Source organism: Annulohypoxylon truncatum (assembly GCF_022578515.1).
Source record: "Annulohypoxylon truncatum strain CBS 140777 unplaced genomic scaffold F4807scaffold_39, whole genome shotgun sequence".
Lineage (NCBI taxonomy): Eukaryota > Fungi > Ascomycota > Sordariomycetes > Xylariales > Hypoxylaceae > Annulohypoxylon > Annulohypoxylon truncatum.
In genome coordinates this window covers 66,811-93,828 of record NW_025953825.1, presented here as the reverse complement: position 1 = coordinate 93,828, position 27,018 = coordinate 66,811, and the positions used below count along the sequence as shown (strand labels likewise).

The 27,018-nt window shown below is 47.2% G+C and overlaps 9 protein-coding genes across 9 annotated transcripts; 5 read left to right on the top strand and 4 right to left on the bottom strand.

Moving 5' to 3' along the window:
• Window positions 1-2,408: 2,408 nt before the first annotated feature.
• On the bottom strand, window positions 2,409-4,188 carry F4807DRAFT_253226 (DNA polymerase subunit Cdc27). The gene is made up of 4 exons (XM_047994393.1): window positions 3,981-4,188; window positions 3,866-3,921; window positions 3,595-3,812; window positions 2,409-3,546 (listed from the first exon to the last, which is right to left on the bottom strand). The coding sequence occupies exons 1-4, from the start codon at window positions 4,032-4,034 to the stop codon at window positions 2,588-2,590; spliced, it is 1,287 nt and encodes a 428-aa protein (XP_047850324.1). The 5' UTR covers window positions 4,035-4,188; the 3' UTR covers window positions 2,409-2,587.
• A 25-nt stretch (window positions 4,189-4,213) lies between these two features.
• F4807DRAFT_253210 (DNA repair protein rad18) lies at window positions 4,214-5,908 on the top strand. The gene has a single exon (XM_047994392.1). It carries the CDS (start codon window positions 4,533-4,535, stop codon window positions 5,874-5,876), a length of 1,344 nt encoding a protein of 447 aa, XP_047850323.1. The 5' UTR covers window positions 4,214-4,532; the 3' UTR covers window positions 5,877-5,908.
• Window positions 5,909-5,940: 32 nt separating this feature from the next.
• On the bottom strand, window positions 5,941-7,435 carry F4807DRAFT_464263 (Snf7-domain-containing protein; the record flags this gene model as incomplete). The annotated part of the gene is made up of 2 exons (XM_048002093.1): window positions 5,941-7,312; window positions 7,386-7,435. The coding sequence occupies 2 exons, from the start codon at window positions 7,433-7,435 to the stop codon at window positions 5,941-5,943; spliced, it is 1,422 nt and encodes a 473-aa protein (XP_047850322.1).
• A 2,383-nt stretch (window positions 7,436-9,818) lies between these two features.
• F4807DRAFT_441528 (uncharacterized protein) lies at window positions 9,819-11,150 on the top strand. Its single transcript, XM_047999389.1, has one exon. It carries the CDS (start codon window positions 10,120-10,122, stop codon window positions 10,672-10,674), a length of 555 nt encoding a protein of 184 aa, XP_047850321.1. The 5' UTR covers window positions 9,819-10,119; the 3' UTR covers window positions 10,675-11,150.
• Window positions 11,151-12,674: 1,524 nt separating this feature from the next.
• On the bottom strand, window positions 12,675-15,004 carry F4807DRAFT_453766 (uncharacterized protein; the record flags this gene model as incomplete). The annotated part of the gene is made up of 3 exons (XM_048000503.1): window positions 12,675-13,314; window positions 13,396-14,731; window positions 14,791-15,004. 3 exons carry the CDS (start codon window positions 15,002-15,004, stop codon window positions 12,675-12,677), a joined length of 2,190 nt encoding a protein of 729 aa, XP_047850320.1.
• Window positions 15,005-19,049: 4,045 nt separating this feature from the next.
• On the top strand, window positions 19,050-21,020 carry F4807DRAFT_441497 (WD40 repeat-like protein). Its single transcript, XM_047999387.1, has 4 exons — window positions 19,050-19,164; window positions 19,218-19,609; window positions 19,703-19,937; window positions 19,990-21,020. Exons 2-4 carry the CDS (start codon window positions 19,386-19,388, stop codon window positions 20,872-20,874), a joined length of 1,344 nt encoding a protein of 447 aa, XP_047850319.1. The 5' UTR covers window positions 19,050-19,164; window positions 19,218-19,385; the 3' UTR covers window positions 20,875-21,020.
• Window positions 21,021-22,356, bottom strand: F4807DRAFT_441489 (HAD-like protein). The gene is made up of 2 exons (XM_047999386.1): window positions 22,123-22,356; window positions 21,021-22,060 (listed from the first exon to the last, which is right to left on the bottom strand). Exons 1-2 carry the CDS (start codon window positions 22,137-22,139, stop codon window positions 21,115-21,117), a joined length of 963 nt encoding a protein of 320 aa, XP_047850318.1. The 5' UTR covers window positions 22,140-22,356; the 3' UTR covers window positions 21,021-21,114.
• Window positions 22,357-22,601: 245 nt separating this feature from the next.
• F4807DRAFT_470606 (uncharacterized protein) lies at window positions 22,602-23,927 on the top strand (the record flags this gene model as incomplete). The annotated part of the gene is made up of 3 exons (XM_048002833.1): window positions 22,602-22,725; window positions 22,844-23,418; window positions 23,483-23,927. 3 exons carry the CDS (start codon window positions 22,602-22,604, stop codon window positions 23,597-23,599), a joined length of 816 nt encoding a protein of 271 aa, XP_047850317.1. The 3' UTR covers window positions 23,600-23,927.
• A 627-nt stretch (window positions 23,928-24,554) lies between these two features.
• F4807DRAFT_464257 (amidase) lies at window positions 24,555-26,518 on the top strand (the record flags this gene model as incomplete). Its single annotated transcript, XM_048002092.1, has 4 exons — window positions 24,555-25,153; window positions 25,243-25,768; window positions 25,839-26,344; window positions 26,440-26,518. The coding sequence occupies 4 exons, from the start codon at window positions 24,555-24,557 to the stop codon at window positions 26,516-26,518; spliced, it is 1,710 nt and encodes a 569-aa protein (XP_047850316.1).
• Window positions 26,519-27,018: the final 500 nt, after the last annotated feature.

Sequence of the window (27,018 nt, the reverse complement as noted above, 5' to 3'; positions counted from 1 at the left end):
GTTATTTTCCCATTTGCCAGTACACCTTAAATTCTGTGACTCAAGGCAACCAAATTACTAAAAGCTCTCAAACGACGTAACCCAAGATACTCCCGAAGTCGTCATGAAATCGAGAGGCAAACGACCTCGGGAATAGCACCAATTCACTAGGTAGGCTACCCATACACCATACTAGTACCTAATAACCACCTACATACAATACACAGTAGCAGAGACTGCAGAGTAGCGTAGTAAGTCTTTGAAAAGCCATCGTCTCCGTTCAACATACGGACCCAATATTAATACATGTAACAGATTTAGACGAGAGCAGTTCTTCACCGCAAAAAAGCAGTAGGTACGCTAACATAGTTCCAGAATCATCACTTGCATTTGCTGTTTGTGTAAAATCTGAGTGTATCCCCCGCCCCCTCCAAAGGCCAGATCGTCACTACATCTTAAAATGACTCCCATGACGAAACCATATTATTGCCTAGCAGCCTCAAACCATGGATTCCTGGATGATGACAATTATGCTTGCAAAGCTACAAGCTAGGCTACAGGCTACAGGCTACAGGCTACAGGCTACCTAGATACAAGCTGAGAATAGCACGGACGAGTAAAGCCAGCAAAGCGGCGCGGCAGCTTCGGAAACAACCTTGGCTGCCAGGGCTGCTTGGAAAGTTTTTCGTCGAGCTAAGAGAACAAACCGGGAGGATTAGGACGCGTGTAGAGGCACCGGGCCTATGGGGAAGAATCCTGATTCGCCCGAGCCTGGCCGAGATACCCAATGAGGAAACGCTCTCATCTTAGGCAGTGGGTGAAGCCGGAACATCCATCCCAGTCTGTCGGGATTCAACGATGCCCACGCCCATTCCTTCAGGTGCATCATAATACAGCTCTATCTCCACACCTGTTCTGACCTGTTCTGCGCACAACTGCGTAGGTAAGCATGGATGTGCAATGGCAGCTCGAAGCTTTCGCGGAGAAATCTCATGATGTTGGCCTGGTACCCCAGCTTTTCATTCTTCATGGAGTCAAGGGACAACGGCATTTACAACTTGGCAGTGGCGATAAATCTGAACCCTTAAGATCTAAGCTCGGCCTATTACTAGAAGCCTTTTTGACCGTTAGAGGAGAGATCCTAGTGTCATGATATCGGCAATCTGATTCAAATCTCATGGCGCAACAAGTCAAGCCAATGGGAAAACATGTAAATGGAAAAGTTGACAAAGAAAAGAACCACCCCACTAAGGGCCTTCACAAGCCTTCCTCGGACCTCAATCGCTGCATCAAATTTTTTTATATTCGGGGCTCTCTTAAAACTTTCTCACGGCCGAGATGCGAGACTTCTAGGCGAGCACGCGACGCATGTATGAATTAAAGTAACCTACTAACAATATAGACAATAACATCCATTCAGCCGCCTCGCCACTCCAAGCCCTAAGTGGGTAAGAGGGGAAAGGGGGGGGGAAAGAGGGTGGCATAATAGAGGCTCACGGGATCAACTTCAGCTTCCTGCTACGAAAATACTCCGCGACGTTTCACTTCGTCAACCATGCACCGCCTCGTGTCCGCGGGAATTGCGAGGTCTGCTAACGTCCGAGTCCGGTCCTAAACCCGTATGCCGACGGCCTAGCTGTTGCTCCGTTCTCCCGCTTACGTAAATTACCGATTTAGTAGGAATCCTAAGCGTTCACCCTCCGAGGTCGACCGGGTTACTCTTATCAGATGCTTACCTTAACTGGGAGTACTAATAACTCCCTTTTCACGGAATTCGCTAGGTCTTCCCGACTTAGCTCGGTCATTAGCCACGTAAAAGGCAGCCGTGACGATTGCTCAATTCAAGATCTACCGAATGTTTCCTTGTTTATCAAAGTCACTTGCACAATGGTGTAAGCAGTTTGCATGACTCACGCAGAACACTCCTGCATTGTAACAAAGATGGGATGGTTTGGTTTTCGGTACCATACCCGCGTTCCTTTAATACAACACATATTAATAAGTAAGAAGCAACCTCAATCGTCGATCTCATACATCACTAAAGCATTTATGCATATGCTTGACGATGCTCAATTGCACTAACACCACCAATTGCCGGATAGCTCCCCGGATTATCTACGACTAAATCTCGTTTTAAGGCTCGTTCAAATTTCTTATCTGATCCCCACCCATGAAGAAGGTAAATAGGTAGGTATACATTACAGCTGCACGCATATTCTTTATCGCCGCCTGAGTGGTCGATGTAAATCATTTTCGAGTAGAAGAGAAACTTGTATATACCTCTAAAGCTATTATAAGTTCACTAGGTACCTAGTTATTGTTATGAAAAGCAATTGGAGATTTTTCAGGAACACCCCTTACAGAGCCAAAAAGGGGTACCCCCTATTGAGCACACAGCTTTTAAAGTCAAGAGCATAACCAACCATATTTATTAGGGCAGAACGTCAAGTTTATATTCCATCGAGCGTAGTGCCTTGACGTTGGAAATGTTGAATATTATGCTCTACCATTATATTCCTAAACCCACCCGGCATACCCGACCAAATTTGCGATAACGCCTACCCTCCCGTCTCAAGTAAATCAAATATTTCTACTCTCGGGATTATCTTCATTTCTTCGAAAAGAAAGACATGATGTTACCTTGGCCTTTCGCTGCGGCTTTCTTAGGCTTCGCAGCGGGTTCGGACTTGGCCGACTGGGTTTTTGGTTTTGTCGGGGGAGGGGCCTTTTCTTCCTCCGAAAAAGACTCCCAGCCTTGTTCTTGAATCGTCACTAGATATCCTTTATCGTCCATGACCTGCTTCTTCTTCGTGACCCGCCGTCGTCCCCTTCGTCTGCCGTCACCCGTAGCTGACACTATCTCAGCGGGTTCTTCTACCTTGGGCTCCGGTTCCGGTTCCGGTTCCGGCTCGGGCTCCTCCTCCATGGGTTCGTCGGTCGGGCTTTCCGGCTTCTCAGGTTCCTCTTCATCGCTTTCTTCCATCATACGACGGAGTTCGGCCTGACGATTTATTCTCGATTGTCTGGCGCTATTTGACTCGTCCTTAGCTCCGGGCATTGGCTCCGTATCATCTTCTCCATCGTCCGACAGGGCCATTTTCTGATCTTCCTCAGCAGTGCTTGCCGCAGTGGCAGGTTTCGCAGCTGGTTTCTTGGGTCTAGCGGCGGCCTTAGCAAACATCTGCCCAATGCCTCCCGAAGATCCTTGGCGCTTTAATGAAGCGGTCGTGGATTTCTTAGCAGTTGCAGCTGCCGGTCCCTTAGCACTAGCTTGAGGCGCTGCTTTTGATTCCTCTTTTACGACAGCAGGGTTTGACTCCTGCTTCGGTTCAGCTTTAGGAGCGGGTTTACTAGCAACAGGCTTCGATACTGGTCCTCGGCGTTCTCTTCTGTGCACATTGGGATTGGCAATAGAACCAAAATCCTTGCTTGAAGCCGGAACATTGCCCGTAGTCGACAATTCTATGACCTGTCGAGCTGTATCGGCTAGTAGCTGAAGATCCTTGAGTGGATGTGGGGTTAAGCTATAGACGTGAATAGAGGTGACCTCATATTTTGCTAACACATCTATTCTCAATTAGCGAGATCCATCAAGCTGCATATAGGTCCGCCAACCTTGAAGTTGTTCCTCTTTAACTAGAGAGAGCGTATAAGTAGGGACTTCGTCTGAGAAAGGAACGGGTAGCTCTTTAGAATTTTGTGAGTCGGTCATCTTCACGTCGCCATCCTGCTCTTCCACCTCTTCTACCTTCTTGCTACCATAGACAAGATAAGTAGCATGGAGACTTCCCGGGCGTTTGTCATTCTGCCATTTATGAAACTCATATAACATCCTGTATACGGTTAGTGTTGGTGAATTCTGTAAAATAAAGTGGTGTATACGTACTCTTTAGCAGTATTGACATGGACCTTTAAGGCGCGACTCAGAAGCCGGTATGACACCTTTGAAAAGGACGCGTTAATGAGGTGGAAATCAGATTCTAGCACATATCATAACTCACAAGCTGATCCTCTGTGAGGATTTTCTGGGCTAAGTATTGCTTATAGTCATCCATATTTGCCAGTTGTTGCGAGGAATTATTGATTAAATTAATCAACTCTCGACCTCGGCGAGCAAGCAGTGATATGTTTCATTCCCTTGTTGTTTGGCGAATTTTAGAAAATCCCGGTTGCCGATTAGGTATTGTTGAGTTAAAATACAAAAGTTAGGAGTCGCGTCAAGAAAGAACAACGCGTTAAGTGGTGGGGCTAGCGGCTTACAGGGCAGGAAGGACCAGTAACAGGGGTTCAATTTTTAAGTGGTAGGCGCGTGTCAAAAGGGAATCGCGACTCAATGATCTCATCAGACACCAATTCACCCTTTAACTTCGACATTGGCCATCCTTGTCTCAGAAACTCCCAAATACAAGCTCTTTCATAACATACACAAATCATAAAATTTCATGCTTGCAATCGCCAAAGAAGCGCCGAAAATTAAGAACCCCTGAGAACGGCGCTCGCCGAGGCACTGGATAAACTCAATAAACATCCGAAAACCTCAATTGTCCAACCCAATGAACGACAACGCCCTCGAGACGTTTGACGATGTTGCCGACTCGACAGATTGGCTATCAACGCCGCTCTCCGGCCTTGCTGCGGTAGAGGCTGCCTTACGATGTCAAGTCTGCAAGGACTTCTACAAGACACCGATGCTGACCTCCTGCAATCATACCTTTTGTTCCATATGCATCCGTCGCGCGCTTTCGAACGATGGCAAATGTCCACTATGCCGCACAACTGAGCAGGAAATGAAACTACGTAGCAATTGGTCCATGGAAGAGGTTGTAGCGGCATTTACGAAGGCCCGACCGGACGTTCTGCTCTTCGCGAAGACGTCACAAGAAGCCGCAGCCGAGCCAGCGAAAAGAAAGCTAGAAGAGACGGAGGACTTTGAATCGGGTAGCGAACCATCCGGCAAAAGATTGCGCTCTTCCGCAAGATTGAGCAAATCGAGGAGTATGGAGGCGACGTCCGAGATGGCGCGCTTAGAAGCCGACATACCTGACCAAGATCAAACCAATTTCGAGCCTGACGACGGACTGGTTGCATGTCCTATCTGCTGGCAGCGCATGAAAGAAGTCCAAGTCAACAAGCATCTCGATACTTCCTGTCCGGGCGAACCACAACCGCAAAAGACACCCTCGAGACATCCCTCCCGTTCTACCAGCATATCGATCGCATTTTCCTCGCCACCTCCTAAGAGGCAACAGCCCAGAAACATGGAGCGCTTACCTGCAATAAACTACTCAATCCTTAGGGAACCTCAATTAAAGAAAAAGTTGTCGGAGCTGGGCATATCGACAGCGGGAAACCGACAGATGCTGGAAAGGAGACATAAGGAATGGATGACGATATGGAACGCAAACTGCGATTCGCAATATCCGAGGCAAAAACGAGAACTTCTGCAAGATCTAGATGTGTGGGAGCGTACGGTAGGCGCCAGGGCACCGATGTCATCGAGGTCGAATCACCTCGGGGCGCAGATCAGAGACAAGGACTTCGATGGTGCCGCTTGGGCCTCTAAACACGATAATTCATTCAAAGATCTAATAGCTAATGCACGACGAAATAAAGCTTTCGCAGAGCAGAAGGCCGGCAAAGACGAAACGAGTACGGGGGAGATACAGCAAACCACCAATGCTGGAAACGGAGCAGAGGAAATTGGAGGAGAGGACCCTGTACCGCAGCCAAACGCAGAGATGCCAACATCGTTACCATACTGGGGAGGACAGCAGACTCCGGTCGATCCCACGTTAGCAAATGGGGTAATTGACTTGACAGGCGAAACGGCTCCCCCGGATGGGGACAACGGGACGGTAGATCTAGATACTTCCTCCAAATCGACATTGATATCATGAAAATAGATTACATATTGCTTATTCCAATGGAACGACCTAGTCTTAGATGTGTCGTTAATATTATTCACACGGCCTTCTGCGCTATCTTCTGCGCCCCATTATCATTCTGTATGTGCATATCTCCTAGCTCGTTAGCGGTCGCCGTGACGGGTGTGATAGGTCTAGTCTCCTTCTCTGCCACCTGGCCAGGCAGGGGCAAAGGTCCCAATTTCTCCAACTCGGCGAGCCTGCGTCTTGTCTCCTCGGCTTCTTTCTGCTCCCGCGCTTCTCGCTTGATCCTCTCCGCCTCCTCGTCCTTCTTCCGCTCCTCTGTCAACATGGCCTCGAACTCGTCGTCCACCTCTGTCTCGTCAATAGTAGCGCCAGGTCCTGCTTCGGCGATGATGTTGCCCACTTCGTCCACTTCGCCCATCTGCTCGCGTAGGTTATCCAGTACCTCGTCGACCTTGTCAGCACCGCCCACCTGGGCGTTGAGGTTGCGAAGCGCGACCGTGCTCGACTGCATAACTTTCACCAGTTGGACATTGTCGGCTGCCTGCTCGATCTTGGAAGCGACATCTTCTAGTTGGCTGAGGGTAGCGTGGCGCCGTGATAGGTTCGCCTCGGCCTGTTTCTTTGACTTGAGGGCCGCGAGCGCGGCAATCCGGTTCTTTCTGCGCACGGCATCTTGAGCAGCGACGTTTAGTTCGTCGATGCGATGGTTCAGTAGTTCGGTCTGTCGTGTGAGATCCTCCATCAGCTCCTTCAGGGACGCGATCGCCGAGTCCTCCTCCGTAATAACCACGTCTTCAGCAGTGCTCCGAATCTTGATCGTGTTCCCGTCCGTAGCTAGTATGTTCTTATCCCGTGAAAGAAACGTTACTAATATCTCAACATCGGTCTCAGAAAGTCGTTGATTCTTCTCAAGTAAACCCTCGGCAAACGTCCGTCGGAAATGAGCCTTCGAAAAGCTTCGCTCGAATGGCGATGTGCGGTCCGCAATCGCTTCGCCGAATGCCTTGGCCACTACCTCTAGGTTTTGCAATACGACGAATTGGCCCTTAGGCAAGCTGTCACCTGGTCCACCTATCCCTACCTGCTTTAACCCCCAAGACAAAACCGACCACGGTATGCTTCCCCATGATCGGTAGTATATACTCTCCTTAGCCTTAAGGAATTGTTGCAACGGCATCATCTCCCCGTTCGCTATCGCCTCTTGCAGAACAGTGCCTAATGCCAGCGGCCGCCCAAATTGCTTACTCTCGAGGGATCGTAGGAGGGAATCACTGTCTAGGTCGAGGATTAAGTGATTTCGCGCGGTTGATTTGGATGGCGTATAGCCGGCGAGTGCGGCAGAAGAGAGTCCCCGCTTCCATGCTGCAACGTTGGCGACGAAGCCATCCGGATTTAGGGTCCGTTGGGAGCGGAAATCAGAGTAGAGAGCTGGAAGACGCGCTCTGTTGGTAGGTTTCTTGAGTTAGAACATATGTATCTTCGCCATTCTTATCAGAGTAATGGAGAAACCTTTACCTTCTAAAATTCTGGTCATGTTGCACTAGGTAGTTGAGAAGTTCACTCATGGTGAGGACGAGGTCAGGCCGGATAAGAGACCGTAGGATGTGACGTTTTCATAGACAACTAGTCGTGATACCGGGCTTTCTTTGAGGTCTGCCGAGGTGATTGCTTGTTTGAAAACAACGGATAGGGAAACAAGATGGCATAATAAGTATTCCGTCTGTTTCTAAATGTCGGTGAGTACGGATGCACAATTCATGGTGGAGGTCTACATATAGGCAACAGACTCGATGGCCTTTGAACCCTGCAATTCGATGTGAACTGTTAAGTGATTGCAGGTTGAAAGCCTGAGGTTGAACCGTGTTTTTAAGGTACATAGGGCTATGTTTGATGCTTATCAGCGCGACCCGACGTCACTACAATTATTGATAAGCCTTGTGGAACCGGGGTGCCAGGGTTCTCAAGTTAGGCAAGTACAGGTACAATGTCCCTTAGCTTTGAACCCTTGTAATTTGTTGTTCCATGTTCAACATTAGGTAACTTCAACGACAACCTTCATCGTTCTTCATCTTAACCTTAAGCTTGGAACATTGAAGGGACTGTCCGGCCTCATATGAGTTAAACTCGAACCTAAACCTCTATTTTTCCCATCTTCCAGTATCGTTCATTCTCTCTTAATATGAATCCCAATATTATGTTGCTACTAACGCTATTATTCCCTATAGTACTTCCAAGGTTATCTGTATAAGGGATTTTTGAAACAGGAAGGCCTGCCATGACCGCAATAGTACTTTTGATGGCAGCTCAGGTTATTACTATTGTTGTAAACGTTGGCTGAGATGCATTTGATATATATATAGCCATGTGATGTTAATTGACGTCAGGGGCTAAGCTGAGGTCAAATGGCTAGGTAGCAGCGCTAAGGGGGTATAACATCTACAATATTATAAAAGGGGCCGAAGGCTTTTAAGGGGATTTAAGGAGGGTGTCCATTCAATATTAAATATACTTGGGAAAACAAGAGGTGTTTATCAACCTGCAAATAGTAACAGTTTGAGGAAAGGTGTGAGACGCTGGCGTTTTAGGGTGAAGCTGAGCCAAGTCTACCTGATTTAGACATTAGAAAATGCAAAGGCAAAATTCATTTTCGCTACCTTCTAAAACAATTGAATCGGCATGTACATAATTAATGAGTTGAATTCTTACCAGCCTGGACGTGCAGTTCCCATCTCGTCGATGTCGCTGTGATACCCAAGTCCGCCCGCCTCGACCACACTCCCATTTTATATTTAGAATCTAATCTTATGTTTACTTTAAGAGCGATGTAATGATATGATTCTACGATTCCGAGATCACCGTTTGTCCTCCACGTCGATTTCCCTGTAATCGCTAAATAAACGATGAATCGTAAGGCTTAATCACTCCCTTATCCTTTAACTAGTTTCCTGTCAATGTGCGACTATAGGGACGACTTAACTTAATTTAATAAAATATAAGAATGTAGCATTCCCTTTTCTATTAATACTGCTATCTTCAAATAAGACACCCTTGTGCTTTGAAATACGCCTCTGGATATTACGTATCTAAAGGAGTGGCTTTACCCCTTGATGTGTCCCTGAGAGAGGCCGTGGATTAATACGTTTACATTTTGATGAATTCAAGTTACCTACTATTCCCCCTTTTATATTTCTTTCTCTTTTTTGCACTAATTTTTTTAAGGTGCCGCGGTATTCTTTAGCGTCTCACTTAATTTTCTTTCAATAAATCTCTCGTTCAATATGACCATGGTCAAATACTCTCGGCTTGTACGTATGCTCGGTTTCAAAATGTACCTATGGATCGTCATAACTCTGTCTGCCACTTCCTTGGGTAGATTAAACTGCCAGAAGCAAAGCGGTCCTCCGCATTCCTTAAGTTCTTTGTATAGATATGAAGCGCACTGTTGACATAGTAATTATTCGGGGATAGCAATCCTAAGTCCGCCGTCCAGAAGTCAATTTACCTACCTAGGTAGGTAACTATGCTATTGGTGGCATGCCATCACATGTATCAGTTCCTACCTACGTTATCAAGCGCCGTTGAGTATAGGAAGATGGCGTCAGCAGCTGCTTCTATATACCAATTTCTATTCGTAGGCTCACCGGCCTCTTAAATCGGTTGAAAAAAGCTTTGAAGATTATTACAATCATACCCGTCGTTATACTAGGAGTGGAGAATACGTTATCCTATTGCTGAGCCGAACCTCCCAGAGCATCACGTCGTATGAACTACTTGTAATTAGCGAGTAAAGATAGAGAAAACAGTTGGCTTAGGCATTTCCCAGTAACAGCCCTGAAAATAGTACTGGACTACTATTGGCTTGTTACACCGTATGGAGCAGGACCCTCTTTATGAGCGCTCATGAACTCCTAGTTGGGAAACAGTAGTATACCACGTAATTATTAGGAACTAAGGTCATCGAAGACAAGCACCCTTTATTACCGAAGCTAACTAATCATATCCCGAGTCTTAATCCGTGTTTAAACCTAACTATATGCACATCACGGCCGTAGCTTGCGTTAACACCGTGTCTACCTAAGAGGTATGTACGTAAAGTTAACCTGCGAGGCACAACGATATAAGTTCACGATGTCTTCCTTTTTCCTGACCCTCCTATGAGGCTCAGCATACTTGAAGAATAAGCCCTGCTAATACACACTCCTTGTCTTGAGCTATCTAATTCTATTGAATTTAGCATACACTACTGACCATGTCTTCCACATTCATTAAGTCCAAGAACAAGTTAACTTGGTTTATCACGGGATGTTCGTCGCCTTCAGGATTCGGCATGACACTCACCCGGATAGCTCTAGCAGCAGGTCACACGGTCATCGCGACCTCGCGAAATCCTTCGCGTACACCTGAACTCGTCGCCGAGGTCGAGAGTAGAGGAGGAAAGTGGTTAAAGCTAGATGTGAACAACAGCGACAGCGGAGACGTTATCGAGGAGCTTGAAATATCGGGCATAGCGATCGATGTATTGGTGAATAACGCCGGATACTCCATCTTCTCCCCCATAGAGACTTCTACCGAGGAGGAGATCCGCGGTCAGATGGAGTGTATGTACTTCGGACCCTTACGCCTAATCAGGGCGGTTGTTCCTCACATGCGTAGACGCCGGTATGGCGTCATTGTGAATTTTAGCACAGGCGGCTCTCTTGAAGGTAGAGATACGATGGGTTCTTACGCTGGAGCTAAGGCCGGCCTTGACGGTATGCTAATCCCAGATTGCCTCCTACTATTTCTTATTCTGGTCATATTCTAATTCGATAATAGGTATAACCAGAGTTTTAGCAAAAGAGGTGGCCCCGTACAATATTCGCGCTCTGACTGTCATCTTGGGTGCATTCAACACCGACATGGCTGTCCACACTGTCGTGGGCAAGAATCCTCTTCCCGAAGATTACAAGGGTTCTGTTTCCGACCAGATGTTCCAGTTTCTCAGTAGTCCCAAATCTAAGCTGCCGGGTGCGAATGCTGGTATGGGCTACAAAGATAAGGCCATGAAGGCTGTCTATGAAATTGTTCTTGGAGAGGGCGTTGGAGTTGGACTTGAGACGGAGCGGATCATTCCCCTAGGTACGGATATGACAGTTCGTGTAAAGGGGGTTATCGAGTCATACAGACATGCATTGGATGCTTTCGAACATGTTACTAATCATGTTGCTGTTGACGAATACTAATTGGCTTAGTTAGAGTTCTGTATATCACAGGATCTAATTTGACACCATGGATTTGAATTTTCCGAGTAGTCCTTGATTCATAAATTGCCATGTTCCTTGAAGTCAACTTATGGTGCGATATCCCCTAAAGGCGCCAAGACAGCGCATTGACGGAAATGGTCAATGTACAGGGCCATTTTTACCTATTCCTAAACTGTATAACCATCGTACTCTACTTTCTAGAGAAAAAGCAGGGTTCGATTTGTTGATTAATTTCTAGGCTTTGTCCTATGTTCCTTGTAACACTTTCGACAGCATTGACTATGACTTCTAGCAAGAGAAATTACGGTCTTCCCTACGCAGAACGCAGAAGGAGTGCCAAGGCGTGTATGGCGGCTTTGGATATATCAGTGCCACACTGAAGACCAGATATCAGTCACTGGATATTGCAAGAAATTATTTACAATCTTCCTATATTACCCAAATCCATAGAACTACCCTTTCACTCTCGTGTTTACCTGAGGTATACTACTATACTACTATTCCTGGTGAATAACGAACGTCACGACCCAGTAACTCTATATTGAGCATTAGAGCATTATGATCACTCAGGTACCTCATGGTGATATCTTAAGTCCATAGAGGAGCGGTTAAATTACTTGTGATTTATTTAGGGGTACTCAAATTGTCTTACATCTCCCCAAAGCTCTTACCAATAGAAATGGCTGCTCCCTGGAGACTCGCCGTCAGTTATTCGCAAAATCATGGGAATAACACGGTTCTTAGGGTGTTCCTTGAAGTATTCTTTGGATAAGAGGTTTCGTTGAGGTAATTGATACGCGTATGTCGATACAGTCGGCGGTAGAAACTGGCTGTGCATTGGTGCCAAGATTATTAATATCACCTATCCCATTGCTACTTGAAAAATTCTTGTTGAGCAGCTACTGTGCTTGATTCTCCCCAAAGGATATCCCGGCAGGAATAGGTACCTATTCAACAATAGACATTATTCGGCTGCCCCCTCTAGCTTTCTTGAGTTGAATAGCATCCAGGTAAGGACCATATTAGTATATATGAACAGCAAGCAGACCATAAGAGATCGTGGACATGAGAACGTGCTTTCATAATTATTGCTCAGAAACGGCCCGACCTATTCGCCAGGTATCTTCGTTTCTATGCTGTGATTTATGTACAACCGTGATAATGTTCAACACACTGCAGAATGCATATCGCCCAGACATATTCCCCCATGCTCCTAACCCATCCATGCCCAGACCAGCCCTCACAAAGTAACCGTCGCTGATGCCAAGATTCCGACCCGACCCGATTTGCTCTGATCTTTTCTACAAACAGTCCTCAAGCACCGTCTATCGGCGCTGTGAAGCTTCATACTCCGCCCGGGAAGAGAAATATAACTGAGAGAAGTGGGTACCGAATAAAAGAGATAAACATCGCATATGCCGCCTGAGGAGGTATCAACAAAATATTCCAACATTCATACCCGGAGTCAGGCTGACACCCCTATTTGGCCCATTAAAATTATATACAATTCCGCTGAAAACAGGCCCTAATCTTGGCCCTTTTTATTATTTTTATAAACACCTCAGAGAAGTCCCTGGGAATTATAAGCATTTGACCGGCTAGGCGGCTCATACCAATTCTGATACGGATGGTTTGGAAGACTGAAATCGGCAAAACTTAACGGATTGACATGTATTGGTCGTGGTGCTGCTATTTGTTGAGGTCCTGATTGCGAAACTGTGGGCATTTTTTGCTGTTGTGGAGGAGTAGTCGTCCGAATAGTCTGCATGGGCTCCATCTGCTGCTGGCGCTTTGGTAGCCCCATCGTTGTCTTATGACCGCCAGTAGCTCGTGGTAGAAACTGCGCCGCGAGTCCTTTTTGTCCCATCTTCTCCCAACCCCAAATTTTCTTGAGATTTTGGATAACACCTGCAAGCTTCCAGCCTGTCTCTCGATCGATCCTCTCCAAAGTGGCTACCACCTCCCGCTGCTCTGCAAGATCGGTCAGGATCTCGGCTACGATAGCTAAGGATCGAATGGAGACGCTGGCAACGCCGCGGTCTTTAGTATGTGCTACGATGCCGCAGACCTGATGAGCATGATGCTGCTGAACGCTGCGGGCCTCTTCGGAATCTTTAGGGAGGACCGGGTTGATTTGCGCGAGCAAGCACTGCGCTGTATGGTAATAGAGCCTACCAACAATGGCGGCACGCTTGATGAGCCTTGACGATGATTAGCTTTCTTGTTCTAAGCACGACTTGCTAACAGTGGGGATAAGTGGCGAAAGAGTCGACATGACATACCAAACATTTGGAAACAACGATTTGTTGGCACCCGTCTGCTGAGAAGGATATAAGTAACCGAATGGATGCATGGGACGAGGGCACGAATTGTTCCAGCTGTCACACATATTCTTGAGGCGCTGCCACTCCGCATATCTGGCCTGCAATCGGACTTGTTCATCGCGGGGGCTAGGCTCTTGAAACTTGGGGATGCTGGCGCGGAAGTTGGCGATTTTGGCTACGATGTAGAAAATACGATGGACCCAAACCTCTTCGTTGCCCGTGTCCGTCTCGGTACTAAAATCCATATCGACGCCCCATTGGTCTGGTTCCCATGCGGTCTGCCAGTTGAATGCTAGACACGACAGAAGTTCCATGCCCACGTTCAACCAAAAGCAAGCGGCGCCCAAGCCCTCGCTCTTCGCATTCCATCCGCACTCACGAATGAGCGCTCGCGCGCCAGCGATGTGACTCATGCGCTGCGTCGGCTTCTCGCTCATGATCTCGTAAACGTTAAGCACCACAGCGGTAGCCGCACATTCGGCAGTGTTACGTTCTGGGTTCTGCAGGCTACGCAGAAGCTGCGTTGTCGCCGTGTCGTAGTAGAATAGTGCCTTATCGTCACCATATTGTTGCGTAAGAGTTAGATGCTTTACTCCGCATGCAAGGAGTGCGTTCAAAAGCATCGGGCATTTGAGCGCATGATACGGGATCAGGCGAGAGAAATGCTTTTCCTTATCGAGGCTGTCCATCCATACACCTACTTCAGAGACGAAAACCTGCATGAACCGTAATTCCTCGGGTGAATTGAGGTATTCGCGCTCCCCTGCTTTTTCACTCGAAGGTGTCATCATACCTGCATCGACATCCGCTTCCACGTTACTATCCCCCGAGCCTCGAAAGGTGGAGGGCGGGCCGACACCAGTGAAGCCGGCCACGGAGTTTGCTGTCGACGCGTCGCTACTTCGGTACCCGTTGTGGGAGGGGGCGCGGTTTATTTCGTTTTTAACGGTCACAAATTGATCCGACATCATATTGCCATATCCTGCTGAGTGGGCAGAGCCTAGAGGTGCCATGAATGACGCATCACTGCCCTTCCGCGAATGCAGCTGGCCGTCCGCGATAAGATCCAGATGTGTCTGACCCCGGTCCCCATAGTAAATTGATTGGGCCGTGGGCATCATGGAAACAGACCTATTCTCGACCCTGCTCTGCGGTTCCATATTCTCAATGACGGGTGGCTGTAGTCGAGGGCTAGGGCCAAGGTCGGCTTCCCGCGGCGGAGTGACAGCTTGGTACCTTCCTAAACCGCCTTGATATTCTGACGCAATTATACGAGACTCGTCTTGAAATTGCACTATATTTGCGTTAGCTTTAAGTAGGATCTATCGGCCTCCCAGCGCAAGGGGAACATACCCGCCCACTCTTCTGTCGTGGGGATGTAAGGTGGCTCCTTGCAAGTCATATCGATGAAATTCAGCCGCACGCCTCGTTTGCACTCTCTATTGCTCTTCCGACAGTTCAAACAGTCCGGCGTGCCCTCATCGCACTTGAGGTGTCTTTCCCTACAAGTCAAGCAGCCCGTCCTGACCCTTCTGCTCTTGGCGGGTACCGCATCCGAAGAAGTCATATCGGCGGCCTTGCCGGACTTGGCTGAACCGCTCCTCTTCGGGTTGGGCGAACTAGGATTAGAGAGTCTCCGGCGCTTCGAAGTAGGGAAGCAGAATTGGTCACTCGGAAAGCCGCTTTTGACGGTGTACGGGAGTAAAGACTGCTCGGCATAGTGGTGCATCAATGGCGCAGGCGCGCCGAGTGTGTAGCCCGCTACGAGGATGTTCGACGGGGCGACGTCGTAAGCCGCCAGGACTACGGTAGATAAGCCCCCGTATACACGAGGTAGCTCAGGCGGGGTGAGTTGACGAGAACAATATAGTAAACCGTGGCTCTCTTGGAACCTTCGGCAGCGGACGAGGCAAATGGCGGAATACTATGTTCTGCAACTTATCAAGCCAAGGCTGTCTTCTGTTGCTCCTATACCAGCAGTCTCGTCGATGATAAGCAATACATACAATGTCTACCTTACTTGGAGGTCCGCTAGGCAAGTATTGTCGAGGACGGGACACGGATAGTGGGGGGAAGGGATTGATAGGCTCTGTTGAACGCCTCGAGATCCTTCGGGACGGCCTGTACGGCGTGCTGTACGTAGGTGGCCACGACTGCTTATTCTCCAGAGTTAAGCTCAGGCACAGGATCTTGGTACGTGTACTGAATGTCTCGGGGTTTGATCGAGACGAATACTAGCTGATTGGAAGCTCTCGATTAGGCGAAGCTGTGGTGTACCGTTGCGCGTGGTTTGTGTGTCGTGCCAATTTAAAGATTGGAACTAGGAAGTCAGAAATTCGGTACGCTTTCTTTTTCTTTTTTCCTTTTTCTCTTTTCCCTATCTCTACCACAGCTCGTCTCTTCTTCTCTTGTTTCCGAATGGTCTAGATCGTATTAGCTTCTACACATAAGTGTATAGTTGTATGTGGTTGGACGAATAGAGCAAAAGGAAGGTTGAGACAAAGTGAATAATATCTGATATGTCGAATAGACTTGATGTCTGATCACTTAAAGTTTATAGAAGGAAGTTAAAGTAGATACCTGGTAAGTAGAAAGAGATAGGAAAGTATGGAAGATAAAACGTGTAGGCTTTGGAAGTCACGCTGCCTCAATATTCTAAGGTTGCTTCCTACCTCAGTAAGTAATGGACGTATATACGTACCGACTTGTAGCGATGTGATAGAGTTTATGTAGGAGGGGGAGGCGCAATGATAGAAAAAAAAAGCACAACCTTGAACCTCCACCTGGACAATTCAAACGGCTCCCGGCCCGGGTGATGTAGAGTATAATAGCAAGGTATTAAGAGGAATAACCACGATGATCTTCTACCCTACGATTGTAGTCGTAAGTAGGTAGTTGTGATTGTAGTAAATGGGAAACAAGAAAAAGGTGAAGTAATCCAAATCAGATATCCAGTTGCTCTTTCTGCCCGATTCAGTGCAATGTGAACATCTGATGTCAACGGTTTGTCGTACGTATATTCGCTGGTTCACGTATAACTCGTCTGTTGCTCCACGGCGCATCAGAAAAGGACTCCAACTGTTTTGTTTTTCTTCGCTACACTTTCTAGAAATAACACGGAGTGTACATCTCGCTTTCGTACAAGAAGACCGGAACTGATCGGTGGTCAAATCATCAGTCAACACAATTACAGGGGTAGCTTTTGGGCGTGAGATCCCCTTCAATACCAAAACGTTGCCCCTTGTCTTGATTTTGTATTTTAACCTTGTTAGTGACAGCCAAAGCTGGTGCAGATCCGACTAGGGGTAGTTGACCAACCACGTTTCTCGAAACCGACTACTTTCCACGATTCGTGCTCTCTTTAGTGTCTAGTACGTCTCCACCGCCCCAGTATCATGGTAGCATCCCGCTCTCCGTGACGAGTATCTCTTGTTAGAGATGTGCTTCGGCTTAAGTTGCTTCCAGGAACTCAGAGGTGCGCCCAGAAGTCTGAGTGGGCTTTCAGCGGATATCTTACCAGACACATACGTGATGAAAACTAAACTAGAAACGCCGCGCAGACGGTAACGTAGGAGCAAAAAAATAAAAAGAATACTAAAATAAAGCTAAAATAAAATCAAAATGAAAATAAAAAGGGGAGGAAGAAGAAAAACACGCGAGCTGTGAGGTGCCTAGGTACCTAACTAGTACTCCACGGGACCCTGCCAAGCTTCTACGCAGCTGTTAATGATACGGGGTTAAAGAATTACAAAGTGTACATACTACATACAGCACGTAGTGTACATACATTACCTAGGTAGGTAGGTAGGTCTGTAATGGATAAACATACCTAAAGTATCAGATAGTATATCATTGAACCACTAACGTTCTCAAGAACATGAAGTGTTCTAAAATTAGGAATATGAAATAATGATGCTGGAGATTTTGTTCTTTAGAACGTTATGCCGTCATGAACAGATAAAAGTTGTATGGTGGCTATGAAGCTTCGGTATTGTTTGATCGTCCCACTGTTGCCATCTAAACTCCACTAACCTTTCTGGTAATTGCACAGGTAAAAGTGTAGAAAATACCTGCAGACTGCAGGCAAGTCAGCTTCAATCGTACATAATTAGGTAAATCGCGATGACATTCTGTGGCATATGTACCTAAGTATACGTATGCGTGAAGTCGGTATATTATAAATGGAGAGGCATCTTTAACATGTATGTCATAATTGTGGTATGGGGCGCGAATAGGTACTGAAAGTTGTTTCGCCGACGTTTGAATGGGACGGTTTTTCGTTTCAACCAACGTTGACCTGCAGCGCGTTTGACCCGGATGGGTCTCGGCAGAGAAGCGAAGACCCCTGCCATCCGGTCTGAGCAGTTATGGGGCTAATGCTGCCGATCAAGTTGCTTCCTCGCCGGTTTCAACGGAAACCGAGAACTCGTAAGCACTACTTACCAATCTCTTAGGTAGTATGTTTCGATATCTGCCATCGATACAGTATGGTCGACATGGATTTATCAGCCAGTGTGATAATTGTAGGCAGCCAAATGTCCTAATCCACAGCGTACCCGAGAGAGGAGCGGACATGGATTCCCAATGGCTAAGCTGAAGACGTGAAGCAATGCAGATAATGTCAGATGATCCCCTAGAAACGTGAGGATACGTATGACACGTGCTTTAGATTGGAGGCGATCGAAGGCTTCTGGCAAGAAGGCGAGATGACTTGGCCAATGAGGACATCACCGAGGCGGAAGCGATATTAAAGAGGCCAAATTTTAGACCCGGTTCGTGAAAAGTCGGACCCGGTAAGGAGAACCGTCGACAATTGCCATGTGTTTCTTGTTGCGGGTAGCTGCTTGCATCTAACATGGTACATAGAGGATATATATGCAAGCTGTCATTGGATATCTCGGTATCACAAGCTACATATAATACTCCTTCGGAGACGACGAGTCGTGATTCCATTTAATAAGTAACGTAGCTCGTTGGGCGGAGCAGTGCTCTCGGCGGGGCCTGTCCTCTTATTGCCAGTGCTGTATTGCTTCATTGGACGACATCACCCGATGGCCCATAGGAACGACGAAGGTGTCGTAAAACTTGACGCTCAGCAATGAGGCCATTAGCCCGCACGCACGACTACCTACCTACTTGGGTAGGCAATTAGATATGTAAGTAGTACCTCCAGGGCTATGTATTAGAGTGAGAAACTTTGATCAAGGCTACTAAGGTACTCACATCAAGCCAAGCTTAGAGCTGAAGCCACTTTCTTGTCGAGATATTGAATGTCTCAAATTATATGGCCTCTGTCATGGGTGTTGGAAGTCCGACCACTATACGGAGTATTAGCAATATCTTATTTCACGATTCGAAACTTCGTACACCTTTAGGATCAGATTAGACGACAATCATCCAACCTGAGATCTTGCGTGGGTTCGGGTATGTATGTAGACACTGAAAACAGGATTAGTAATTCGAGCTATGCACTAAACGAGGGTTGAATGAACCAAAACAGCACTTGAAGTGCATATCTGATTAACTACCTAATGCTGTATTAGTGCATTAGTACATTACCCAGCATCCCAATTCCCCACCATGCATTATGTAGGTACCTACTAGTTGAGCAAGGCAACTTTTGGCGAAATCTTGATCTTGGAACAGCAACATCCATCATTGATGCGGCTCAGTCGAACTACACATGTAACTTCAATACTCACTTCTCGACCCAGTCCCGTTTGAGAGGTAATTATTCGTTTCCTCAACTATTCCTAACAATCCATTGCTTATATTTGAAGGGATAGTCATCGCTTAACCATCTCTCTAAACGCGTCTTTCGGCGGTCTCGTACGCATCGCATAAGCGATGGCGTACAAGGGAAAGAAATAATTAACACAACATTTTCTATCCTAGGCGTATTACAGGACTTTATTTTCGAGAATCAACTCCCATAAAAAAATGTAAAGATGTCTCAATACCAGCCAGCGCAGCCTAGGTCAGTCCTTCGAGGTCATCGTGCCCAGGTGCATGTCACTACTTTTATTAGGAGCAATCAGAGACTAGCATCTGGAGATGCTGATGGCTTCGTAATACTCTGGGACTTGACTATCATGCGTCCTAGGACTGTCTGGCGAGCTCACACAAACGCCATACTCGGAATCTCCGACTGGGGAGACGACAAGATAATTACGTAGGTTTAGTCTCATTTCACAACATCTTTATGTCGTTTTATTCCAACGTTATTTCTTGATTGGCTATCAGGTGGCTGAGAAGAACCTCTCAGGCACGGCAGAGACAATCGACTTGTCGTATGGAAGCTTGGTAGTCAAGATGAGATTGCGATGAGTACTGCTCTTCCACTTGATGAATCCGCACCTGAACGACCTCAGCCGTGGATCCTATACATACTCGAAGTCAATACGTTAAACTTTTGTTCCTTCACATATTGCCCCCCTGCGTCGGATACCGCTCAAGATGAACTCCTCATTGCGGTTCCTAACACGCTGGAGTCCGAAGCTGTAAGTTCTAAACTTATCCTAGAAGGCAATATATTTCTCACGCCCCAGGTAGGTCGATATTTTCCATCTTCCCAGTCAAAGCCGGCAACGTACTGCTCATCTGGGAAGCAATACAGACAACAAGGGTATGGTCATGTCGGTACGTCTGTTCTGGCACCAAGGATACCTTACCCTTGTTGCTGCCTATGAATCTGGCCTCGCAGTGCTAGCGCAGCTCAGAAGAGGTGAAACGTGGGACATATTATATAGAGCACAAGTGCATAGTCAACCGGTGCTCTCACTGGATGTGGATCCCCATAATTGTTTTTTCTTGACTTCCGGTGCTGATGCCGTCATCGCGAAACATCCGATTCCTACCGCAGCTTCTTTGGTTAAGGAGTCACAGGGCACAAGACAAACCAGCAACGAGACTGCTAAAGATCCCGACCCATCACTACTCTCTGCTACTCTTTCATCAGCGCCTAGGGTTATACCCCCTAGGCAAACAAGACCAAGCATCGAAACACAACCGTTGAAAACTATCAACACTAAGCACTCGGGACAACAAAGTCTCCGTATCCGATCCGACGGTAAGATTTTTGCGACGGCAGGATGGGACTCAAAAGTGCGTGTATATTCAACGAAGACCATGTCGGAGCTAGCGGTGTTGAAGTGGCACGATGTCGGCTGTTACGCAGTTGCTTTCGCCATATTGATTGATGAGCAATCCTTAGACCCCATGAAGTCAAATACTCGGAAGGAAGAGACCAATGAGAACCCAAAAAGCGGACTAGCTACTTCTACTATCCTAGACAACAGGGATGCAACTCATACATCGACTTTACCAAAGCCAGGCCAACTGAGTGTTAAAGATCGGCGGATAAAGATGGCAAAAGGGGCTCATTGGCTAGCGGCCGGTAGTAAGGACGGGAAAATTAGCTTATGGGATATTTATTGAAAAACTACCCTGGTTATCCTCAGAATGCACTACATTCGTCTCGGACACGGATTGTCTATCAAATTATACCGTGTATTTATATCTACACAGAGTAGATTAGGGGGGTGGTCACTACCCACGAATACCAGTATGAAGGCCAAGTAAGAATCTAGGCTCTCTCTATCTCTTATATAATATTGAAGCTCTATATGAGCAATAATGCTAATACATTCTAAGTTCTATTCGTCGTCATCTCAATGCCTACGTCGTTGTGCCTTGAGTTTCCTGAGTAACAATCCCGTCGTCGGTATTTTCCTTCATAGACGCGGCTAGCTCTACTTCGGCAGGTGGAATTGTTATTCCATATTTATCATATGGAAAATTGGTCAGATTGAGGAAATAATCAGCCCATCCATCATCAATCTCCCCCAATTGATGCACATCGACTTGGCCTGCTTCTCCCATACGCCCAGCGAGAATCTCCGCTTCTCGACCTTCATATTCTTTCTTCAGCATCGGGTGAGGACACCAAACAACCCTCATGCCTGCACGTCGGCCAGCTTCGACGCCTGGAACGCTGTCTTCAAAGACCAAACACTCCTCAGGTGTAATTGGCTTATCACCTTCCTCTAGGCTTTCATTGATCGTCTTCAGCGCTAGCAGGTAGATATCTGGGAGCGGTTTGCCACGGCCAGGCTGGATGCGCTTGTCGTCGCCTAGGACTCTTCTGTGGGACTCGAACACAGAGAACAGTTCAGTCCACTTGGAAGTTTTGACGGCGAAATTGGCTGACGTGCTGCTTGTTGCCAGCGCGATGTGGACTCTGTGCACCTTCTGACCGTCACTCGTACCTTTCTCCCCGTTTTTCACGCCGCTTTGATCCTTAAGATCCCACCATCTCGTCCTCCCCAAGTCGCTGAGCAGTTTCTCGACTCCCGGCAACGGCTTAGCCGTTGGAAAATGTTGCTGTTGTAGGGCCGTTAACTCTGAAAGGTAGTCGGAATCTGACACGGGCAGCTTGGCCCAATCGTGGAAAAGGGCGTTCGCTTCGGGACCGGGCCGTCCCTGCAGCTTCGCTTTAATGGACCAGGGAAGCGACGTCTTTCCGTACTTCTCAAGGATAAGGTTGATACAGAGGGTATATAAGTCTTCAGTATCTAGAAGCAAACCATCCATATCGAATAGACAGGCTCTTATGGGTGGGAAGCTAATGGGAAATAGTCGAACATTAGCTTTGGACTATGACTATTTGCAAACGGGGGAACTTGCTCCGTGCGAGTCGCCATCGTGTGAGGTTGGATGTTTACTATTACGACGTGGTGGTAATAAGTTATTCTAGATGGTTAAAACGTTTTATAGATGTCTTAAAAGGCTTTATATGTGACTTGGAGTGGATTACAAAACATGGGTACGGTGGTTTAGGAGTAAAAACTGAAGTTATCACAGAACCTCGGAGAGTCATTACAGGCGGAGTCAGGTACCATTACTCTTAATTGAATTTATGGCGGGGAATCCCTGCGGGGTAAACCCCACATTTAGAACGAACCCAGAGATCCGGGTTGTAAGTGCCCCTTTGTTTGCATATTGTTGGAAACTGCTTCCTCAAGTAAGGTTGGGCCATATGTAGGGCTGACGGAAGTACCCAGGAAGGAGGTATAAAAGCAAGATTAAACCATCCCTTAATTGTTTTTAACTTACTATATCCATAGCCTCATTCTCTACTACGAACAACTTCCTGGTGCGAAAATATGGCCGACTTACCGAAGACAAAGGAGACAAAAGCCGACCAGACCAAATTACAATCCGAGAACGAAGACAACGATGACGAGCTCATAACACCTGAGAAGTTTACCCCCGAAGAAGAAACGGCATGTCCATCACTTTTAACTAATTCTCCCTCGACTTCTATTAACTGGTGGTTTTATTCTTTAGAGTCTTCTGAGTGAATCCAACGACAAGAAATCCGAAGCGAATGCGTTGTTCTCTTCAGCGAAATACGAGAATGCCATTACCAAATACGAAGAGGCCACTTCGATATGTCCGCACTACTTAGACTACGAACTTGCTGTTCTGAAATCCAACATTGCTGCATGCCACATTAAACTTGACCAATGGAAGGAAGCAATAAAATCCGCCACCGACGCTATAGATGGCTTAAGTCGCTTAGAGAAGGCCGAAGCTAGCGAGGAGCAAAATGCAGAAGAGAAGCATAAGAACAACGTCGAGAACGATGGAGTCGAAGAGGAAATTGTCAGCTCCGGGGCCCAGAAAAGCGCGTCTGTGATAAAAGAAGAAAGCCCTGCCGAGGTTATGAGACGGAAACGACAAGATGATATCCTCCGAATTAGGGCTAAGGCCTTGATGAGACGAGCCAGGGCAAGAAGTGAGCTAGGTGGCTGGTCAAACCTTGCTGGTGCCGAGGAGGACTACAAGATCTTATCGGCGATGACGAACCTCAGTGGTGCAGATCGGAAGATCGTTCAGACTCAGCTGAAGATTCTGCCGCAAAGAACCAAGGCAGCTCAGGAGAAGGAGATGTCGGAGATGTGGGGGAAGTTAAAGGATGTGAGTACTCAGCACAGAAGTTCGACATGACGCTTGAAACAACCTACTAATCGAATACGCTAAGCTTGGGAATGGTATATTGAAACCATTCGGACTCAGCACGGATAATTTCCAAATGGTTAAGGACGAGAATACCGGCGGCTATAGCATGAACTTCTCGCAAAACGGGCCAGGCCAATAGTCCAAGCTCTGGTAGGTCAACACGTTCAGGTTTGACTCATGAGCCTACCTTTCTGGCTCTTAGCGTCCGAAGCTGAAGTAGGTATACCTCATCTTAGAGGTCTTAGCTGTGGTTGAGAGTAAATAGTTTCCCGAACGTTGTGTTTCATTTACCCTTTTTCCCATACTATTCCTCTCCCCGATTAAACGTAGATACTATTTTCTTTCGTGGACGGGACTAAATATATTTCCTGTCGCTGAAGTTCTTCGTCTTGACACAGAAGATCAAGAAAACATCCAAGAAAATCATACAGACGCCATGATTACATCATGCCCCATTATCTAAGTAATATTTATATCTTATGAATATGTATAGGGGAGTTGATTATTTGCTTTCGTACAATATATGTCCGAGGACGGGGAAAGACCAAAAAAAGGGAGAAATATCACCTTCGAGACGTCTATATCTACCTTATTCATGTCGATGTCGATCATCAAACCACTTAACGTCTGACTCACCATAGATGGTATAATCATTGACGTTGTATTTGGTTATGAAATAGATCCGGTGTGTCATTTCTATCTTTATCTAGCTCTTCGGAGGAAGCCTAGTCGGCTCTTAGATAGGCAAGTTGACTGGCAGTCTATGCAGTGTCGACCCGGACTTTTGCATGGGTCTAACTTATCAATCACACACCACACAGGTCCACTACCGGATCGCTATCTCTTGTACTTCATTCTACTCCTCGGTTGTTACCACCACGGGGGTAACCATGCTGATAGCTCAATAGGTAAAGCTACTACCCACATGGGGTATCGTGCGCAGGAGTCCTTTCCTATATAGGATGTGATTTAGCCCCCTATGTAGCTAGAATGTGAGTGTAGGCTCATTACTTGGTCTGAATCTCTTCCAACTTCAATCCGGACTGTACTCAATCATCTATCTCAAGAGCTTACATTCGGATTCTACGAGTAGTATGGCTCCTGCCACCGTAACAATTGCTAATGGGGCAACTTGGCAAGATGTCGCGGCCGACCGGCAACGGTATAGGGACACAACCATCTCGGAAGTCCATCCCCCGGTACCGGAATTGAGTCTGGAAGAAAGGCCTCTGAATACGACAGCAATTCCGAAGAAGTTCTTGACGGAGGAAGAGATTGAGGTAACGGGAACGGATGTCGAGGAACTCGTCAAAAAGATAGCTTCAGGAGAATGGACCTCGACAGCAGTTGCAACCGCTTTTTTGCGTCGAGCCGGTCTCGCTCAGAAGCTTGCAAATTGTATCACAGAGTTGCTTCCAAAGAAAGCTTTAACAAGAGCAGCCGAACTCGATCAATATCTAGCTACCTATAAGAAACCGATTGGTCCCTTACACGGTGTCCCTATTAGTGTTAAAGAGCACATGGGCTTCAAGGGCGAAGATGCAAATGCGGGCTTCGTCGGCTGGGTCGGGCAAGTGCCTGAAGAGGATTCGTTAATTTTGCAGTATCTCTGGAATTCCGGCGCAGTATTTTACGCAAGGACTACGCAGCCGCAGACGTTGATGCATCTCGAGACGAGTAGTAATTTGTACGGGTAAGTAGAAATCGCAGTCGCCAGCTCATCTATATCTCAAGGGGGACATTTTAGGTATCTCAGGATCCGGCTGACTGATATTTACTAAGAGCTACCGTAAACCCCCACAACACTACTCTTACTGCCGGAGGGTCTTCGGGTGGAGAGGGCGCGCTGGTCGCGCTCCGCGGCTCGATCCTCGGAATTGGGAGTGACATCGGCGGATCTATCAGATCACCAGCGGCAAATAATGGCGTATTTGGCTACAAGCCTACGTGCCTACGCCTGCCGAGCGATGGGTGGGCTGTCGCTATGCATGGAGCAGAGTCTATTCTCGGCACTACGGGCCCTCTATCGACAAGCCTGGAGGGCCTAAGGCTCTTTTCCAAGGTGATCGTGGATCAGAAGCCTTGGTTGAGGCAGCCAAGTCTAACTGCGATGGACTGGAAGAGCTCGGCTGAGTTTTTTCCGGATAGAAAGCTCAGAGTAGGTGTTATCTACAGTGATAACGTCGTCAGACCGCATCCACCTATTCTAAGAGCTCTTACCGAGCTTGTCGCCAAACTAAAACAGAGTTCCAACATAGAAGTCGTGGATTGGAACCCATGGAAACACGATCTTGCGTGGTCTATCATAGTATGTTTCTCCTTTCTACCCTCACCTCACTTGTCTGGTATGCTATGACTACGTCTAATATAGAACATAGGCAAGTTTATACTTCGCCGACGGCGGTGCGGATGTCAAGGCCGCGATCGCATCGTCAGGAGAGCCGTGGCTTCCCCTATCGAAGTTCATCCTCCTCGATAACCCTCATGTCAAAGAGCATACTATCGCCTCCCTATGGGAAGCCGTTTCGGCGCGCGAGGAGTACCGAACGAAGTATGCGCAGCTGTGGAATGAAACGGCAAGGTCGAGCCCAGAAGGGAGGCCCATTGACGTGATCCTGTGCCCGACGGGTTTCGGCGTCGCCCCCAAGCTCGAGACTAGTAGGTACTGGGGCTATACCTCGCAATGGAACCTGCTAGACTATCCTGCCATTGTATTTCCCGTCGCGGACAGGGTTGACGCGCCGGAGAGGGAGAAGCCGTTTGAGTACCCCGAAGACTACAAGCCCATCGGCGAGGAGGATAAATATGTTTACGATCTGTGGAGGCAGAACGGCGCCGAGGGTTACAAGGACGCGCCAATTTCTCTCCAGCTCGTTGGGAGGAGGTGAGTCAATCCGAGTTTATTTGATTTTGCTAGAATGGTGGCGACTTTCTAAAATGCCCAAGAGGACTAAGCTAATGTGTGCCTTGTCTCTCCAGAAACCACGACGAGCAGCTGTTCAAGGCCATGCAGATCTTGCTTGAGGAGGCAGGCTTGCCGGCTGCCGTGCCCGCGTAAAGGATACTATTGGGTTTTGGGGTGCGGTGCTTAGGTAGACTGACTTGAGCGTATGGAGTTATGAAGCGAAGCGTCTACCTAGGTGGCCTTGTCTGCCTTGTGTATATGAATAATGAGCTTTTCTCATCTAGAATGATAATAGTACGATTCTAAGTTGATATCTAGTTCACCACTTAATTTACCTACGGCTTCTATCATCGCCTTTGGTGTGGCAGTATGTCAAGAATGACGGATTGTGTATTTCATGCCTAACATATCGACAGCACTAGCCAAGTACAAGGGGTAAACCAGATTATATCTTAGTCTATGATGAGCCAACCCGGTAGAGCCAACACATGACTGACTACCTAGGTGCACCTACATAGATTATTTTTTTTCTGTTGCGCTATATGGTTTGACTTGGCACGCCCTTCAAATGATAGTGTGTTCACTGAGCCTTAGTTATGTGATAATCAGGGCTCATAGTATTGACTAGGATTCTAGGTCTGTCGAATTGGTAC

Bases quoted from the DNA above. Each gene is read 5' to 3' on its own strand.
- F4807DRAFT_253226 (XM_047994393.1), bottom strand. From the start codon at position 4,034: ATGGATGACTATAAGCAATACTTAGCCCAGAAAATCCTCACAGAGGAT. The intron at 3,922-3,980 runs GTGAGTTATGAT...TCCTTTTCAAAG, and splicing joins TCCTCACAGAGGATCAGCTT to GTGTCATACCGGCTTCTGAG. The intron at 3,813-3,865 runs GTACGTATACAC...AACCGTATACAG, and splicing joins CATGTCAATACTGCTAAAGA to GATGTTATATGAGTTTCATA.
- F4807DRAFT_253210 (XM_047994392.1), top strand. From the start codon at position 4,533: ATGAACGACAACGCCCTCGAGACGTTTGACGATGTTGCCGACTCGACA.
- F4807DRAFT_441528 (XM_047999389.1), top strand. From the start codon at position 10,120: ATGTCTTCCACATTCATTAAGTCCAAGAACAAGTTAACTTGGTTTATC.
- F4807DRAFT_441497 (XM_047999387.1), top strand. From the start codon at position 19,386: ATGTCTCAATACCAGCCAGCGCAGCCTAGGTCAGTCCTTCGAGGTCAT. The intron at 19,610-19,702 runs GTAGGTTTAGTC...AGAACCTCTCAG, and splicing joins GGAGACGACAAGATAATTAC to GCACGGCAGAGACAATCGAC. The intron at 19,938-19,989 runs GTAAGTTCTAAA...CGCCCCAGGTAG, and splicing joins ACACGCTGGAGTCCGAAGCT to GTCGATATTTTCCATCTTCC.